This window comes from Protopterus annectens, chromosome 8.part1 (genome assembly GCF_019279795.1).
Source record: "Protopterus annectens isolate FY-2018-M chromosome 8.part1, PAN1.0, whole genome shotgun sequence".
NCBI classification, from domain to species: Eukaryota; Metazoa; Chordata; order Ceratodontiformes; family Protopteridae; genus Protopterus; species Protopterus annectens.
Window position 1 is genome coordinate 52,973,770 of NC_056742.1, and position 18,944 is coordinate 52,992,713.

The 18,944-nt window shown below is 45.0% G+C and overlaps 1 protein-coding gene across 3 annotated transcripts in view; it reads right to left on the reverse strand.

Moving 5' to 3' along the window:
* Positions 1-18,944, reverse strand: part of POP4 (POP4 homolog, ribonuclease P/MRP subunit) — a 220,578-nt gene that overhangs the window by 89,172 nt on the left and 112,462 nt on the right. For 2 of the 3 annotated variants that reach the window (XM_044081670.1, XM_044081668.1), the window contains exon 6: positions 18,248-18,349. The exons of the other annotated variant lie outside the window; for it this stretch is intronic. In XM_044081670.1, coding sequence (XP_043937605.1) covers positions 18,248-18,349 — 102 coding nt within the window. The remainder of the gene's footprint in view (positions 1-18,247; positions 18,350-18,944) is intronic. 3 annotated transcript variants of the gene reach the window in all.

Below are 18,944 nucleotides of genomic sequence, written 5' to 3' on the forward strand. Positions count from 1 at the left end.
CCGAGAGGGAGGCTTGGAACAGATAGGAGTCCCGAGGTATCCCCCTCAGGTCCGACGGAGGAAACCAGAGTACCGAAACCAGAGGACGGAACAGACATGGTTGGAGCAGACGCCGGCTCAGATAAACTCACCTGGGGGTATCGGAGCAGACACGAGAAAGTACAGTTTTGTACCTACCATAAATGTAGATGTCCGATAGGTATGCATCTGCAGTCCTAACATATGGGTTGTCCTGCCTCAGGCAGCCCTTCGGTCGGCCGGATTCCAAAGTCTGGGTCTGGCCTCGGCTGATGTCGCACTTCACCCGACGTCATAGCTGCTGTTTATTGGGTATAAAGGCATCAGCCAACGCCATTTTCCTCAGTGTTTCTTGCCCCAGATGCCAGGTGCCCTCTAGTAAGGCTAAATTTGGATAAATGCAAATAATTCCAAACAGTAGAGAGCAAACAATATAAAAAATATATATATATATATACATATATATATATATATATATATATATATATATATATATATATATATATATATATATATACACACACACACACACACACACACAAATATATATATATATTTATATATATATATATATACATATATACATATATACATATATACAAAGAAATACACCATAATAGATTCCCACAGCTAGCTACAAGAGGGGTAAATACCCTAGGAATACCACAGAGGGAAGGAGGGTAATCCTGACTGCAGATGCATACCTATCGGACATCTACATTTATGGTAGGTACAAAACTGTACTATGTCCTTCAAGGATGCATCTGCAGTCCTAACATATGGGTAGAATACCATAGCCAAACTGGGGAGGAGGCACTAAGATAAAGATGGTGTAGTTAAGATCCCTTGCAAAACAGCAGTTGCAAAACCTGCTCGGGATCTAGAGTATAAGGAAGATTGTAATGCTTGGCAAATGTATGCACGGAGCTCCAAGTAGCAGCTTCTAAAATGTCTTTGGTAGCCACTCCTCGTAGGAAAGCTGTAGTGGTGGCTGTAGCTCTTGTGGAATGAGGTCTGATATTATCAGGAGTTGTCTTTCCATGAAAAGAGTAGCAAAATCGAATGCAATTTCCTATCCATTTTGAGATTGTCTGTTTTGAAATTGCTTTTCCTTGCATTCCTGTTGCATATGCTACCAGAAGCTGGTCAGTTTTTCTGCTGGTCTTAGTTCTGTCCAGATAGTAGCGTAATTGTCTGTGCACATCTAAGGTATGTAGCAATCTTTCCCCCCTGTTCTGTGGGCTGGGGAAGAATGTAGGTAAATGAATTGCTTAGTTCAATGATACTCTGGAGACCACTTTTGGCATAAAGGTAGGGTTAGTTCTCAGAGAGACTCTGTCCTGATGGAAGATAAGGAAGGGTTGTACTGCCATTAATGCCTGTAACTCAGATACCCTTCTTGCTGAAGTAATTGCTAGCAGGAAAGCAGTTTTCCAAGACAAGAATTTTAATTCTGCTGTTGCTGCTGGTTCAAAAGGGGGAAGTGTTAACTTTTCCAGCACAAAGTTGAGATCCCATGTAGGTAAAGGTGGTTTCCTTGGAGGCTTTACATTTTTGATTCCTCTCAAGAACTGCCTGAGAAGAGGATGAGAGAAGACAGGAGGATCCATGTTGTATTCTGCTGAAATTGCTGATGCATGAATCTTAATGGAGGAGTAAGACAGACCATTGTGGAACAGCTCTGCTAAATATTCCAGGATGTGTGCTATGTTTGCCAATGAGACATTTTCTCCCTTTGCTGCACTCCAAATGAGGTATCTTTTCCACTTGGCTGAATAAGTCTTCCTTGTGGAGGGTCTGCGTGCCTCCAGGATAATGTCCTTAACCCTCTGAGATAAACCTGGGTTATTTTGTTTTATGGAATATTCCAAGCAGCTAGCTGCAGTGTTTTCAAGTTTGGATGTAGGATCTTGTAGTTGTCCTGTGTTAGTAGTAAGGGACATAGAGGTAGATGCCATGCGTGTGTCCGAGACATGCTTCTCAGTAGCGGTACCAATGTTGCCTCGGCCAGTCTGGAGCTATCAGAATTACCCTTGGCTGATCCTCTCTGATCTTCAGTAGAACTTTGTACATCAAGGGAAGAGGTGGAAATGCATATGCTGTCAGGTTTTTCCAGCTGAAGGAAAGGGAGTCCACCCTCCAAGCAAGTGGGTGGTATGCTCTTGTGCAGAATTTCTTCAATTGGTGATTGTGTGGGGAGGCAAACAGGTCTATCTGTGGTAGTCCCCATTTCTTTGTTATGGCTTTGAAGATATCTGGATGCAGCATCCATTCGTGAGCATCCGTGGTAGTTCTGCTTAAGGTGTCTGCTAGAGAATTTTCTTTTCCTGGTACAAATCTGGCCTGAAGTTGAATGTTGAGGTTCAGGGCCACATTCCACAGGTCCATTGCCATCTGGCATAGAGGATATGAATGTGTACCTCCCTGTTTGTTGATGTACCACATGACTGTGGTATTGTCCGTCCTTATCAGCAGATGACCCTGTTGAATGAGTGGTCTGAATGCCTGGATTGCATGTTTCACTGCTAGCATCTCCTTTAGATTTATGTGTAGATTCAGCTGGTCTTGGGTCCATAGGCCTTGTATACACTTGTCCACCATGTGTGCCCCCCATCCTAGGTCTGAGGCGTCCGTGGTGATGGTCTGGCTTGGCTGTGGTTTGTGGAAAGGCAAGCCTCTGTTCAACTGACAGGCCTGAGCCCACCACAGGAATTCTTGCTTCAGGCATGGAATTATTGGAATCTGGGCTTCTAGACTGTGCTTGTGTTGAGACCATACGTTCCTTAGATACCATTGTAGCTTTCTCATATGCAGCCTGGCATGCGGAACCAATATTATGCAGGATGCCATGTAACCCAGGGCTTGCAGGACTTTCCTTGCAGTAAGCTGAGTTTGTGTTGTTAATGTCATGAAGTAGACTGGTAGTTGCTTTTGTTTTTCTTCTGTGAGAAAAGCCATCTGAGTTGATGTGTCTAATTCTGCACCCAAGAATGTTATCCTTTGGGATGGTACTAGTCTTGACTTGCATGTTGACTGTGTATCCCAAGGCTTGCAACAGTTGTATGACATTTTCCAAATCTTTTGTTAACTTTGCCTTGTTGTCCGCTTGTATTAGGCAGTCGTCCAGGTATGGGTAAATCTGAATTCCCTGAAGTCTGCAATGAGCAATTACTGATGCCAGGCATTTCATGAATACTCTGGGCGCAGTAGATAAACCAAAAGGCAATGCTGAGAATTGATAATGCTCTGATCCTGCAAGAAATCTGAGGTGTCTTCTGCAATCTGGTCGTATAGGGACGTGCAGGTATGCCTCCTTGAGATCTAGAGTCACCAGCCAAGACTCCTTGCCCAGCATGGAAAGAAGTTGCTGGAGGGTCAGCATTTTGAATTTTGGAACAATGAGGTATGTGTTCAGTGCGGACAAATCTAGAATAGGTCTCCATTGATTTTCTTTTCTTGGTACAAGGAAAAGCCTGGAGTAAAATCCTTGGCCTTGTTCCATAGGTGGCACCTCTTCTATAGCTCTCATCCTTAGTAAGTTGTTGATTTGTCTTAGAGCGTCTGTTTTTTGGCTTGGTGATAGGTTTGGCATTCCTCTCTTTTTTGGTAGAGTATGGAAGTGAAACCTGTAGCCCTTGTCTATTGTTTGTAAAGTCCATTTTCTCCTGTAATGTAATGCCAGTTGTCGGAGAATAAGGCTAGTTTTCCACCCAAGGTTGCTTCCAGTTGTTCCCTGGTAGGCGGAACTAGGGCCAAGTCATTGTGTCTGCCCTGTAGAAGTGGTTGTAGTTGATTCTGTGGCAGTACTTCTCTGGTTGGTAGGTTGCCACTGACGTCCCCTGTAGGCACCCCTAGATTGACCTCTGCCTCTTGGGCGCCTATTTCTACCTCTCTGCGCTCTGGAGTTGTCTGGAAAGGACCAATTCTTCAAAGGCCAAATTCTGCTAAACCTCGGAGGTTGGACCTGTAAGAAATCCTTGACTGTTTGGACAGAGTTTGCTTTTTCTTCCACCTTTTTTAGAACCTCCTGTGCAGGGGAGCCAAACAAACTTTGTTTCTCCATGGGAGCATCTAGGAGTTTTGACTTAACATGGTCTGGTAAGGATTGTTCTTTTAACCAGGCATGCCTTCGAATCACTGTTCCAGTCACCGCTGATCTAAAGGAAGCCTCCAGTGCATCATAGCCACATTTAAAGAAATGGTTACTGACCTGCTGAGAGTTATGTACCAAATCCTGAAGGGACTTGCGGTCTAAAGGTTCAGGAGAAGATAGTTTTTTATTTAGCTGGTCTAACAAAAATTCCTGGTACTGAATCATGTGAAATTGACAGTTCAAGGCCCTGGCCGAAAGAGTAGCAGAAGTATAAACCTTTTTACCCCATCTCTCTAATGCTCTAGATTCCCTTTCAGAGGGAAGAGGGTTTTTGGCAGAGGCAGCAGCCACACCTTTAGGGCCCTGTGAAATGGTTTCAGGGTCTGCAACAGGAGCCTTATACAAATGGTAGTGTGTGTCCGGGACCCTGTAATATCGGTCTGGCTTGGCAGGGGCCGGAGGAAGGGAATCAGGAGCAGTACAGGCATCATTATATGCATCATCAACAACTGATAGTACTGGCGGAATGGCTAAAGGCCTATGCTGTGGTAAGTGTAAAAAAGTCCTTAGCCTTTTCCTTGAATCTGAAAAATCCTGGCCCTGCCATTGGAAGTGTTCCCTCATAGCATGCAAGGTTTCCCCAAAGGAAAATTCTTCAGGAGGACAAGCAGAAGGAATGGAGTCTTCTGCATCAGAATCCTCATAGGGAGAATATGGGCCTTCGTGAGGGTCTGAAAGGTCTGAGTCATCCGAGGAATAATCTGTAGACGCAGGTTCGGGGGGTTCAGTCCTAGGCCTCTTGTCTGGAGGGGGCTGAGAGGCCCTGTCTGGGTGAGGTTGAGATCCTCTGATCAAAGAAATGAGATCCTCAGCCAGGCTGAGTATTTGGGAACTAGAGGTAGGCCTATGTGAAGGTATTTTGGCAGGCAAGGCCTTAGAAGATTTAGCTGCCTTAGCCCAACGCCTTGATAGACATGGAAGCAGGGGGTCTAGCAGCCCCACGTGCAGGGGTAGTTATGTCTAAAGGAATAGTGTCTGATAAATCCTGGGTGGCTGCTTCTGTAGCAGTAAATTCAGTAGCAGATTCAGCCATGCTCTGTGAGGCCTCGGCTATCGGAAGCGTGCTTGCGGCCGAAGGAAGAACCGGGGGCTCGGTTTCAGCCGATACAGAGACATTCGCGGTTGGCCTAACCATGGTTTCAGCCGAAACCGCGGGCCGCGAATGTCGGTCCTTTTCCTTGCGCTTTTTAGCTAATTGAGTAGTCGGAATCTCCGACGGCATTTTGTATGCAAAAGCAGGACCAAAAAACTCCTCTGCAAACTCCGACCGACGTCTAAGTGTCCGTCGGTTGAAGGAAGCACAGGCTAGACAAGCTGATACGTCGTGGTCTGGGCCTAAGCAAGGAAGGCAGTAAGAGTGGAAATCCTTATGAGGTATTTGTTTCCCACAAGTTAAACAATTATTTACTTTGTCTGACATTGGCTGAGGCAAGAAAGAGTCCCCAACGGGGTACTTAGCTTTTTAGAAGTCTTCGGTAGTAGAAATCTCTGGATCTGACCGACCGGCACTTGCGAACAGCTTCTGCTTCGGGCACCACGCGGCAAGAAAGACTGAGGAAAATGGCGTCGGCTGATGCCTTTATACCCAATAAACAGCAGCTATGACGTCGGGTGAAGTGCGACATCAGCCGAGGCCAGACCCAGACTTTGGAATCTGGCCGACCGAAGGGCTGCCTGAGGCAGGACAACCCATATGTTAGGACTGCAGATGCATCCTTGAAGGACATCATCACTCGGCGCGGAGCACTCCGGCTCAGACGACACATGGGTGCTCGGAGGAGGAATCATCGGTACCAGGATAGGGACTGGCTCCGGAGCCGACTGGGTCGGAGCCGAAAACAGTTTTGCTAACACCAGCAACTGCAGGAGCCTCTGGACCACCCTATCCACATCCAAATCAGACAGCCTAGAGGATTTGGAAGAAATAGGAGATTGGGATCTCCCACCTGGAGACTCATGCCTGACACTGGGTGACCAGCTCTGAATAGGCTCCAATAATATCGGAGCAGAGGTCAACTCCAGTACAACAGATACCTCCTGCGGCCCAGAGGACAATGGAGCCGAGGAGGAAGTATCCACTTCTGAAACCTTCTCCGGCATCTCCGAAGAGGCAGACTGAGCCAGAGATCTTTTCTTGGCCTTAGAAGGCTTAAACTTAGCACTAGAAGACAAAGAAGAATCTAAGGCCTCCTCAAAGGAGGGCTTAATCAGGCCCTTCAAAATCAAGTTTATTTTTTCTTTCCTGCAGTACTCTAGGGCTAAAAACGTGGCAAAAAAGTACAGTTTTGTACCTACCATAAATGTAGATGTTAGAGTGTTCACCCTGCTGCAGTCATTACACTTGGGTTATCCTGTCGTCAGGCGGTCCCGCAGTCGGCCGGATTTCCAAAGTCTTGGTCCGACGTCGGTTGCTGTCGCCTCCATCCCTGACGTCAGTGTGCCAGGGGTATATATATTGCAACAGATGCCATTTTCTTCAGTTTTTCTTGCCCCAGATGTCAGGTACCCCCCAAAAAGGTGATCCAAATTAGTACCAAAAGGTGGGAACACTGTACAAACACAAAATCCCCTCAGCTAAAAGCAAATACATCAGTAAGGCCTAGCAAAGATTTAGCCAGTAAATCAGAGGGGTTGGATGGAGGGTAACCTGGACTGCAGCAGGGTGAACACTCGAACATCTACATTTATGGTAGGTACAAAACTGTACTATGTTCATCGTGTTACCCTGCTGCAGTCATTACACTTGGGTCGAGTCCCAAAGCTAAGGTAGGGTGGAGGCATCATAGAGGGTTATTGGAGGCAATGAGGCCCTGCAGAACTGCAGTGGCGAAGCCTGCCCTGGACTTAGAATAAAGAGGTAAGTGATAGTGTTTGGTGAAGGTGTGCACAGAACTCCAAGTTGCAGCTTCTAAGATTTCCTTGGTAGGAACCCCCCCTGAGAAAGGCTGTAGAGGTAGCTGTTGCCCTGGTAGAGTGGGATCTAATGGTAGGAGGAACTGGTTTCCCATGATGGGTATAGCAGAATCATATGCAATGGCCTATCCATTTAGAAATGGTTTGCTTGGATATGGCCCTCCCTTGAGAAGCTGTAGCATAGGAAACAAAGAGCTGGTCAGTTTTTCCTAAAAGCCTTAGTTTTATCCAAGTAGTAACGAAGCTGCCTGTGAATGTCCAAGGAATGCAGGAGTCTCCCACCTTTGTTCTGTGGATTGGGGTAGAAAGTGGGTAGGTGGATGGTTTGATTTAGAGCTACACTGGAAACCACCTTAGGCATGAAGGAAGGATTAGTTCGTAGAGAAACTCTGTCTTGATGAAAAATGAAGAAAGGTTCCACTGCCATAAGAGCCTGCAATTCTGAAACTCTCCTAGCAGACGTTATTGCCAGGAGCAGGGCAGTCTTCCAAGGTAGGAACTGAAGGTCTGCAGAAAAAGCTGGTTCAAAGGGAGGTAGCGTTAGTTTTTCCAGAAGGAAGTTGAGGTCCCATGTTGGTGTAGGAGCTCTTCTAGGTGGTCTAATGTTTTTTGCCCCTCTGAGGAACTGCCGTAGGAGAGGATTTGAAAATAAAGGTGGATTTGTGTCGTAGTGAGCTGAAACATGGATTTTAATTGAGGGGAAGGAAAGTCCTTTATGCAACATCTCGGCTAAATACTGCAGAATGTGAGGCATACGAGGCTGAGTTGTGTCTTGGCCTTTAGCTTCGTTCCAAGCAGAAAACCTTGTCCATTTGTCCAAGTAAGCCTTCCTGGTGCTTGGCCTCCTGGCTTCTAGAATAACATCCAGTACTGCTTGTGAAAGAGGGGCTGGTTGGATGCTTAAATTGATTTGCCATGCCGCCAGGTTTAAGGTTTTGATCTGGCTGTGTAGAATCTGCTTGTCTTGCTGCGTGAGCAAATGAGGTATTTGAGGCAATATCCATGGTGGGCTGTGAGCCATATTCTTCAATAGCGGGTACCAGTGCTGGCATGGCCAGTCTGGGGCTATGAGAATCATTCGAGGTTTCTCCTTTTTGACCTTCAAAAGAACCTTTGTGAGAAGAGGTAATGGAGGAAAGGCATATGCTGTCAGGTTTTTCCAACTGAAGGAGAGAGCGTCCAATTTCCAAGCTTGATGGTGGAATGTCCTTGTATACAAAATTTTGTCAGCTGGTAGTTTTGTGGACTGGCAAACAGGTCTATATTTGGTATCTTTGAGTTATCATTGTAAATATTTGTGGGTCTAGCTTCCACTCGTGGGGGTCTTTGATGTTTCTGCTTAGGTCATCTGCCAATGTGTTTTTCTGTCCTGGCAGGAATTGAGCTTGTAACTGGTCTTTGTATGCCAGAGCTGTGTTCCATAAGATTATTGCTTGCCTGCAAAGAGGGTAGGAATGTGTGCCCCCTTGTTTGTTTATGTACCACATTACTGTGGTGTTGTCTGTCTTTATTGCAAGTTGTCCAGGCTGTAGTAGATCCTTGAAGGCTGTCAGAGCTTTCTGTACAGCTAGCATCTCTTTTTGGTTTATGTGCAGTTTTCTTTGTTCTGCAATCCATAGGCCTTGAATGCATTGCCCTGCCATGTGCCCCCCAGGCATAGTCTGAAGCATCTGTTGTGATAGTTTGTCTGGGTGGGGGCAAGGTGAAAGGCTGATCCTTGTTGAGGTGACATGCCTGTGCCCACCATAGAAATTCCTGTTGAAGGCAGGGAATGAGAGATATCACTGTGTCCAAGCTGTGTCTGTGTTGAGACCATACGCTTTTTAGGTATCACTGTAATTTCTTCATATGCAGTTTTGCAAATGGTATTATCAGAATGCAAGATGCCATGAAGCCCAAAGCCTGCAGAATTTTTCTTGCAGTTAATTGGGTCTTTGTTGCCATTGTCTTGAAATATTGAGTCAGTTGTAATTGCTTGTCTGGTGTAAGATAAGCCTTCTGGGCCGCTGTGTCCAAGCTGGCACCCAGGAATGTCATTTTTTGTGAGGGTACTAGTTCTGACTTCTTTTCGTTTACTGTGTACCCCAAACAATTCAGTAGATGCTTCACAAAAGGCCAGATGTTGTAATAGAATGTCTTCTCTTTCTGCTTGGATGAGGCAGTCGTCCAGGTATGGATATATTTGAATTCCTCTGTCTGCAGTATGCAATTACTGGTGCCAGGCATTTTGTGAATACTCTGGGCGCAGTAGATAAGCCAAAGGGCAGTGCAGAGAATTGATAATGGGTTGAACCTGCAATGAAACAGAGGTATCTTCTGCAACTTTGATAGGGACATGCAGGTATGCCCTCCTTGAGGTCCAACGTTACCAGCCATGCTTCCTTGCCCAACATGGGAAGTAGCTGCTGTAGTGATAGCATCTTGAATTTGGGAACTTGTAAGTGTTTAGAATTGGAAGGGCCAGAATTGGTCTCCAAGCATTTTCTTTTCTGGGTACTAGGAAGAGTAGAGCAAAATCCTTGGCCTTGCTCTTGAGTTGGTACCCTTTGAATGGCTCTCATGGCCAGGAGAGCTGTAATTTCTTTTTGAGCCTCTGCCCTTTGATTTTGTGGCAGGTTTGGCATTCCTCTTTTTATTGGCAAGGTGTGAAAGTGGAATCTGTATCCTCGTAAAATTATGTCTAGTACCCATCTGTCCCTTATGACCATGTGCCAGTTGTCTGCAAATAGTGCTAGCTTTCCCTCCAGGGGGGCTGACAAAAGAGCTTTGTTTGGCCAGCTGAGGTACAGGTCATTGAGCCTGCCTTCTGGTGGGTTGAGACCTGTCTTCTCCTCCCTTCTGGGTTGGAGTGCCCCATTGGCAAGGTTTATACTGAGCTTGTGGTTGTCCTCTGCCCCTTGGGTGCCTGTATTTACCCCTCTGAGGCCTGTCAGTGGCTGGAAAGGACCAATTTTTTGTTGGCCAGTTTCTGCTGAAGCGAGGGGGTTGTACTTGTAGGAAATCTTTGACTGTCTGCATTGATTTTGCCTTATCTTCCATTTTCTTTAAAACTTCTTCTGCTTTAAGAACATCCTGCTGTAAGGGAGCATCTGGTAGTTTGCTTTAACATGATCAGGCAGACTTTGTTCCTTTAACCAGGCATGCCTACCTACAACTGATCCAGTGACAGCTGCTCTGCAGGAGGCCTCTAAAGAATCAAACCCACATTGCAAGGTATGTTTGCCCACCTGCTCGGTGGCGTGCAACAAATCCTGTACTTCTTTCAAATCAGATTGTCGAGGGAGGGTGGTTATCTTTTGTTTTAAGCGGAGAGATCAGAAATTGCGATACTTAAGCATATGAAATTGACAGTTTAGAGCTCTCATAGCTAAAGTGGCTGAGGTGTAAACCTCTTTCCCCCCATCTGTCTAGTGCTCTTGAATCCCTTTCAGAAGGTACTGGATTTTTAGCCATGGAAGCCTTAGCCCCCTTGGGACCCTGGGAGATAGTCTCTGGGTCAGCTACTGGGCTTTTGTAAAGAAATTTGTGGGTCAGCTACTGGGCTTTTGTAAAGAAATTTGTGGGAATCAGGTACTCTGTAGTATCTGTCAGGCTTGGCCAGGGCAGGAGGCAGAGAGTCAGGGTTGAAACTGGATTCTAAATAGACATCATCCACAATGTCCAAAACAGGAGGGATGGCTAGAGGTCTGTGTTGGGGGAGTAAAAGAAACTCTGAGCCTTTTCTTGGAATCCGAGTAATCCTGACCTTCCCAGTGAAAATGTTCCCTCATAGTGTGTAAAGTTTCCCCAAAAGAGTAATCTTCTGGAGGGGAAGCTGAGGGAATAGAGCCCTCAGCATCAAAATCTTCAGAAGGAGAGAAGGAATAGTCTTGGTCCTCACAGGAATATGAAGAAATAGACAGTTGTTCAGAGGAAGCAGATTCTTCCTCTTGTCTAGGCCTTTTGTCAGGAGGAGGCTGAGAACCCCTGATAAGAGAAATCAAATATTCAGCCATCTTGAGCATCTGTTTCTTAGGCATAGGGCCTTGAACAGGAGACTGAAGTGAAGCCTTTCAGTTTGGAAGGAGTCTGAGTTGGAAAACATTTTGACTGTAAGAGTCGTCTGTCTGAAAACGCCTTCAGAAACCGATGGCGTTTCAGAAGCACCGACGTCCTTGGAAGATAAATCGTCAGTAGGGTCTGAAGTAAAAGGCTGCGTCAGCCTAGTACATTCCGTCAAAATATCTGTAGCGGTCTCTGTTTTTTGAACTGCGGTAGTCAGAGGCTGCGTTGGAGCCTCACTGATAACCGGAGACCGGATCAACCGAGGCCTCGGAATCGGGCTTAGGCCTGGGCTGTCGATCCTTATCCCTGCACTTTTTGTGCACGCCGGTAGCTCAGATGGCATGTTATAATTAAATTTTCTGCCAAAAAAGTGTAGTGCGAAATCAAATCGTCTTTTAATAGTACATTTTTTAAATCTAGCACAAAAACGACAAGTGACATCGTGATCAGGGCCTAGGCAAGGTATGCAATAAGAATGAAAATCCTTATGAGGTATTTGCTTCCCACAAGAAATACAATTGTTAACTTTTTCTGACATCGGTCTGAGGCAAGAAAAGTTTCCCCAATGGGGTACTTAGCTTTATAGAAGACTTCGATCTCAAATTCGTATTCGAAAATCTCAGGAGTCGGCCGACCGGCACTTGCGAACTGCTTCTGCTTCTTGCACCGCGCGGCAAGAAAGACTGAAGAAAATGACGTCAGTTGCAATATATGTACCCCTGGTGCACTGACATCAGGGATGAGGCGACAGCAACCGACGTCGGACCAAGACTTTGGAAATCCGGCTGACTGCGGGACCGCCTGATGACAGGATAACCCAAGTGTAATGACTGCAGCAGGGTAACACGATGAACATCTGCAGGACTCTTGCAGGTGAATAGCACCAAGACAAACCCAGATGGAATGCCCATCTGTAATGGACATTTTGTAGCCACATTTCGTACACTTGTTAAACCCGGAGGGTTTATGTTCTTTCTGCTCTTTAGACATGGTAAACAACCGCACAACTCTCAACAGACAGAGGCAAACAAGAGGAAGGCGGGAAAAAACAAATCACACTAACGGCCAAGGAAACTAATTTAAATGTTTCTTTGGCGGGAAACTTAACTAGCGACAAAGCAAAAATCAGCACAATTATACAAGGGAACAACACTGGAGAGGACTAGGTCCTCTAACTTAAACGGTCCTAACCCGCGAAACAGAGGGATACCACAAACAAACAGTACTCACAAACGCTCACAAGAACTTGTCAAAATAGAAGACTAGCTATTAAAATAGCTTTTACAAGACAACTGACTGCTAAAATACTTAGAAAAAGTATTTGAAAAGGGTACTTGCCACAGCCAAGCGAGACCACGTCCTAACTGTACGAGCGGCAAACGAGATCTGGGGCTAGGGCGAGGTGCATCTTGGGATACCGGGTTAGCCCAGCCAATTAGAGACTTCGTGCTAGAGAAATAGTTGGCCGAGTCGGAGCCGATTCTCGGCTCCGAACCCGTGAGTAAAGAATGTAGGCGAGATAGGACCACATAACATCAGAAATTTCAGAATCCTGGTCAGAAGAATCGGAAGCAAATTCAGTCCTAGGTATTTAAAACTTAAATCGGAATTTCATATGTGAATAAAGGTTTTATACATTGCAAGCAGACTATGTACTTTAAGCACTAAAACAATTACTATGAACCTCAAGTACTACAATAACAATATAACATTAAATTAATTATTGCACATGCACTTTATGACAAAGCCCAAAATGTAACAGCTTTGCACATTTAATTTTAGGCAATGTTTTTTATGAAAGAACTGTGTTTCTATGATGAACTGTGCTTCTTTATGAATTAATTGTGTTAATTAATGGGGGGCGTGGTTTTAACATCAGGTGACTATACTATGAGGATATTTAAGTGTGTTACAATGTACTTTAAGAGTTTCTGATGAAGTCTGAGTCTTAAGGCCAACGAAAACGCTAAAAAAATAATAAAGTTTGCTGTGGAACTTCATTTGGATCCTGCTTCTTTTGAGTTGCTGGTTTTTGGCGTGCGTTTGATTTCAGTCCTAGGTCTCTTAGAAGGGGAAGGTTGGCTTTCCCTAAAGTAATAAAGTGTTCAGCCATTCTTATCATTTGTTTTATAGGCATAAAGGCCTGACCATGCAGTCTGGGCGTCTGTTTTCTAGGCATGGTTTGAGTGTTCGGCCTTGAAGAAGACTATGACGTCGGTTTAATATGCAAGTCAGTAGGCCTGAATACACCCTCAGAAGCTGGTGCCTGCACAGCGGCTCCGGACCCATCCAAGGCAGAGACATCTGCAGGTCCCACAACTGAAGCATCTCGCGGGAAACCGAATTCCAAATGGGTCTCGGTAGAGGCCTGCAAATCTGAAGTAGTGGGCATCAAGGACTGCGAAAGCGCCTCACTGAGTACCGGTGAGCTGGCGACTGGCTTAGGAGAAGCGTCGTCGGCAGCTTTGGACCTAGGTGGCCTGGTCTGTCTCTATTTTTGCGTTTTTTGAAGGTCAGTAGTCTTTGAAGGTCAGTAGTCGGGTGGCTTACCAAATACATATCTGGATAATTTAACAGAGTACCAAAATATTTAGAAGTGTAAATATACCGACGACGGATAGTTTGTTGCTTAAAAAAGGCACAAAACCAACAATGAGGTACATCATGGTCAGGGCCTAGGCAAGGAATATAGTACGAATGAAAATCTTTGAGGTATTTGCTTTCCACAAGCAAAACAATTATTGACTTTTACTGACATCGATTTAGAGCAAGAAAAAGTTTCCCCCAACGGGGTACTTGGCTTTAGTTAAAGACTTTGGTTCTGAAACTCGAAAATGAAAATTTCAGGAGTCGGCCAACCGGCACTTGCAAACTGCTTCTGCTTCGGGCACCGCATGGCAATGGCATCTGCTGCATGATTTATACCCCTGACTACCTGACGTCATGGAAGATGAGACAGCAACCGATGCAGGACCCAAGACTTTGATAATCAGACTAACTAAGGGCTACTGCAAGCAGATAACCCAAATGTGATGACTGCAACAGTGAAACACAATCAGGATACTCCTCATCAGAATCAGACTCCTCCTCAAAGGAAACTTATTCCCTGGGGCTTTTAAGGGGAGTAAGGGACCAAGGGGGAACAGGACAGAAACATCCTGAGGAGCTTTTAATGCCATCAAAGCATTACACAGACCCTGAGTAAAGACCTGCCACTCACCTCTGTGGATCCCTAGGAGCAGGATAAACATGTTTAGTTTTTTGTTTCTTTTTTAAAGGAAGGTTCACCCTATAAAATGTAGATGATTCTGACCCAAGATACCATTCAATAACTGTATAGGGAATTTCTTCCCTAACTAAAATCTGCATACCACCCCTATGCCCCTTAGAAGTTATCAACCGTGGTTCTGCCTGAATGCCCAAAATGGACACCTCCAAAGGCTCATCGGATGTGCTGCTAGCATGGAACCTCACTGGCCTCCAACCTGGCCATGGCAGAGTACTGACAACAAAGCTGGGCAAGCCTCCAGGTTCTCAACAACTTCGGGAGAAATGCCCAGAGGCTGAACAGAAGATTCCAGTTTAAACTTTTTAAACTTCTTCCCTAAATGCCTGACCCTCAGGGCAGGAAGTTCCTTCCACTGCATCTTAGAAGCTTAAGGCGTTGATTCTCAAGATACAAAGAAAGTTAAGAAAGCCTACTACAAACTGTTTTCAGCAAGAAAGCATGACAAATTTGAACAGGTTGTATGGTCATAAGAAGCTCCTTGGCAAAAAAAAAGACACTTATTGTGGTGGTCTTTATGGGGACTGTCTCCCATACTGGCATTTACCCTTCCTGAATTATATGAATCCCCAGAGCAAAAAAAAAAAAAAAAAAGCTAAGAAAAAAAACAAAACCCCAGTGAGGTTCTTATCTGCAATGGCTCGGTCCCAGGAAGATGATGTAATCATTGAAACTGGTGAATGAAAGATGCATTCAAAGTAGCAAAAATGATGTAGGCATTCAGACCGATGCTCTGGAGAAGCGTTTGGACTGGCAGCAAAAGTTCTGAGGATGGTACTTCTGGACTTCGCCTTTATGCCCTTCGCTAGAGAGGAGCATGTGTGACGTTCAGCGTACCTTAAAGAAACAGTAGGCTTTGCTATACTGGCAGACATCGGGCTCCCCATGGCAGGGAATCCCATAAGTAAAGAATACTGCAACGGTGAATGAATGGAAGGAAATAAACCACTCATAGGATTAACCTTCTGAGTCAACAGCCATATTTCACTGATGCAATACTGCTCCACATATACAATATACAGGGATGTCTTATCTTCCCTGTACTATTATATTTTAGGGTCAGAGCACTGTATGAATGGATTAGGAGGTGCTTGTTCACCCACATTTAGCTCAAATCAAGCTGACCTGAGAGCCCTCTGTCTAGTCTGCATGCCCAAATATATTAAGTTCCAGTATATTAAGTGTTCTTCTTAAACAAATTGGTACAGAATGCTATTTAGGAAGGCTCTTGGTTACAATCAGAAATCTTCGGGAACAGTTGCATGGCAGCAGTTAGTAAGCTTCTTCAAAACCAGAAGGATTCTCAAGCTAATAATTCAGGCAGCTCCATTCAAGTGGAATAATGACAAGCAGATTGGAAGAGCGACAAAAAAAAAATTACATGAAACACTACATTTAAATGAACTGTGCACATTTTAGGATTTTATGAAGCAAAGGTCAATATGGTCGACACCCCCACAAGAGGTGAAAATTTCCTGGACCTGGTAATAACCAACATGAGTTGGTCACTGTAGCACCCCTACAGTGTCATTCTCCTTGGTAAGATCTGACCATAAAGCAATTACTTTTGAAGTCAACATCTCCCTTGAGCCCCCCTTGTCAGGGTCGAACAAAAAAACTTTTCCAAAGCTGACTACAACCTCCTGAGATCAGGTATAAGCAGCTTCACAGCCACCATACCTCGGTTGGGACAAGCGCTAATGTCCAACCCTACACCAAAAAACAATAGGAGCACCTATATAGCTGCATGGACTCAACAAAACCTGACAGGACCCAATCATCTTAAACCTGTCTGGTGAACATCAGCAATAAACAGACTATAATAAAAAAGGAAAAAAAAATTGCTGTCCAGGACCAAGAAGGAGCAGGTGCCAAGTTGGAAGTAATCTCTGTCTGAACAAGTAAATAAGGTCACTGGTGAAATCCTTTATGGCTAACTGAGTCCAAATTGGCCACATCCAGCAAGGACAATCACAAGGCCTTCTTCGCATACATCTGCAATCTCAAAGGTAACTCCCAAATCAGTTCTGAACTGGTGGTCAAGAATACCACATACACAAATGTCATAGTCACCTTGCTGGCAGAGAAGTTCAGTGAAAACTTCACCCCCTGTCCCTCTATCAGTAAACCAGGACATCCCCAGCATCTGCCCCCCTCCCCTCATCACCAGGGAGCAGGTTATTAATGCCCTCAAAGGCAAAAAATACAGCCTCCATGGGAGCCGACAACTTTCCTGCCTGTGTCCTACATGAACTTAGGCAAGAGCTCTCAGCAAAGCTAGGCACCATATTCAACAAAAGCCTGTGCACCAGCTTCATCCCAGCAGAAAGGAGGACAGCCACAGTCATCCCTCTGCACAAAGGTGGAGCGTCTGACACATGCAATTATAGGCCCATCAGCCTAACTAGCCTGATCTGCAAGGCCATGGAACACATTATCATGGACCTTATAAATAAGGACATGCAACCTCCAAACAACCACACACAGTTTGGTTTTGTCTAAGGGAGAGCATGCCTGTTAAACTTTGTCACCTTCTTCAAAACAGTCACCAAAGCCATGGATGGGGGCAAGATGGTGCACACCGCCTACCTTGACCTAGCCAAAGCATTCAACACTATTTCCCACTCGGGCATAATAGATAAAAACTCTTCCAGCTAGGCATCAACTCACACATTACCAGATGGGTAGCTAACTGTCTCACTGATGGAACCCACTGTCAAAATAGGGGAAGCCACCTCTAGTAGTAGACCCATAAGAAGTGGCATACCCCAGGATCGGAGGCCTCTACTGTTCGGGATATACTTTTCTGAGGTGCAAGCCAGAACCAGTGGTCTGTGGTTGACCCAAGTTTGCAGATGACTGCAAGCTGGGCACCGTCATAAATTCCCCTAATGATGTGAACATCCTCCAAGAGGGCCTTAACCAAACTGACTGTTGCCAGAAGCATGGCCTCAAACTGAATGTCAAGAAATGCATCACCATCCGCTTTGGGGAAAATGGTGTCCCCACTAATTATCACATGAACAACAACATACTAAGCATGCAATCAGTTGTGAGGAACTTTGGCACCCAGATTGATAGCAACCTGACTTTTGACCGCCATGTTGCCACCATTGTATGGAAGACTTTCTACATGGCCTACCTCATAAGTAAGGGCATTTCATTCAGGAACAAGGAGGTCATAACATCCCTGTACTCCTCCCTTATCAGATCCATTATAGAGTACAATGCCCCCAATGCAGCAGTTGGGAGACCCCAGAGGTTCCTGACCAGGAAAATCCAGGGTTGCAAACACCTATCCTATACAGTTAGGCTAAAAGCCCTGACCCTCTAACTCAGTCGTGCACAGACTGTTCAGAGGTGACCTGTGTCTGGCATACAATGCCATCTCAAACTCAGCCTCGATGGAGTTGCTGCAGATCTGCAAGTCAAACTCCAAGGTCTCAACCTGGTCTGTGACATTAATGAACTTGTTGGCGGGATAGATGCGTGTTCCAACAACTCCCCCATCTATGGGATAGACTCCCTCTCCATGTCACGTAGAGTACCTCACCAGCCCCTCTTTAAGAGGAACCTGGACGACTGGATTGGAAATAGAAAATATACCCCTGGGATCCCACCTGTGTCACTGCTGGACAGGGAAAACAGGTGCGGACTTTGTGGGAACATGGGTGAAATTCTAGGCTAGGCTTATTAAGGGCCTCCGGCCCAACAGCCTAACATCATCCTATGAACATATGCACCTATGTAGGTTTCATTTTGTAACTTTATCATTTTATTCTCTTTGCTACTCTTACTTTTTAATCTGCAAATACAACTCAGATAATTCTTACCTTTCAATTTATCGTCCTTGGTGATTATTTTAAATATGTGCTTCATTTCCTGTAGAATGATGCCTGTAGCCCCCACATACGATGGGCACCTTGACTTGGCAACTATTAAAATAAAGCACATGTAACACAAGCAGTTTATTTTTCATGGTCAATAAAAGCAAACATTTCACTTGATGTCTCTGCAAGCTTTAGTACAGTAATGTCTGTAACCTCCACATTGCTGTCACTGCTCTCTACTATATCACTCTGCATTGGGCAATTTAATTTGAGCAGTAGTGGTAAGACAGGGAAAAGGCTATGTCTTCTACAGGGAAGAGGGATCAAATATGGAGAAGTATGGATATGCAGATGTTTACCACATACGCTGTAAGTCTTCTACACATGGGTGAAAAGATGTGTAAAAAGCAAATACATAACATGCATACACATACAGTAATACTTCTTATGAAAATGCTGAGATTTGCCCCTTGCCCAGGCTGGAATTTCATGTTCCTGGACAAGGGGTATGCTCACCTCCACAACCCCAATTCTTTCCTCCATACAGAATGAAGACACCTTTCTCTTCTCTACGCACAATGGGTTCAAAAACCATTAGCAATGTTGTCTTGTAAATGAGACTGAAGGAGAGGGATAGAAAGTACAACTGTGTAAAATCTTACCATAACAGCAAATGTCTCTCTCACTGCTGTAGCATTTT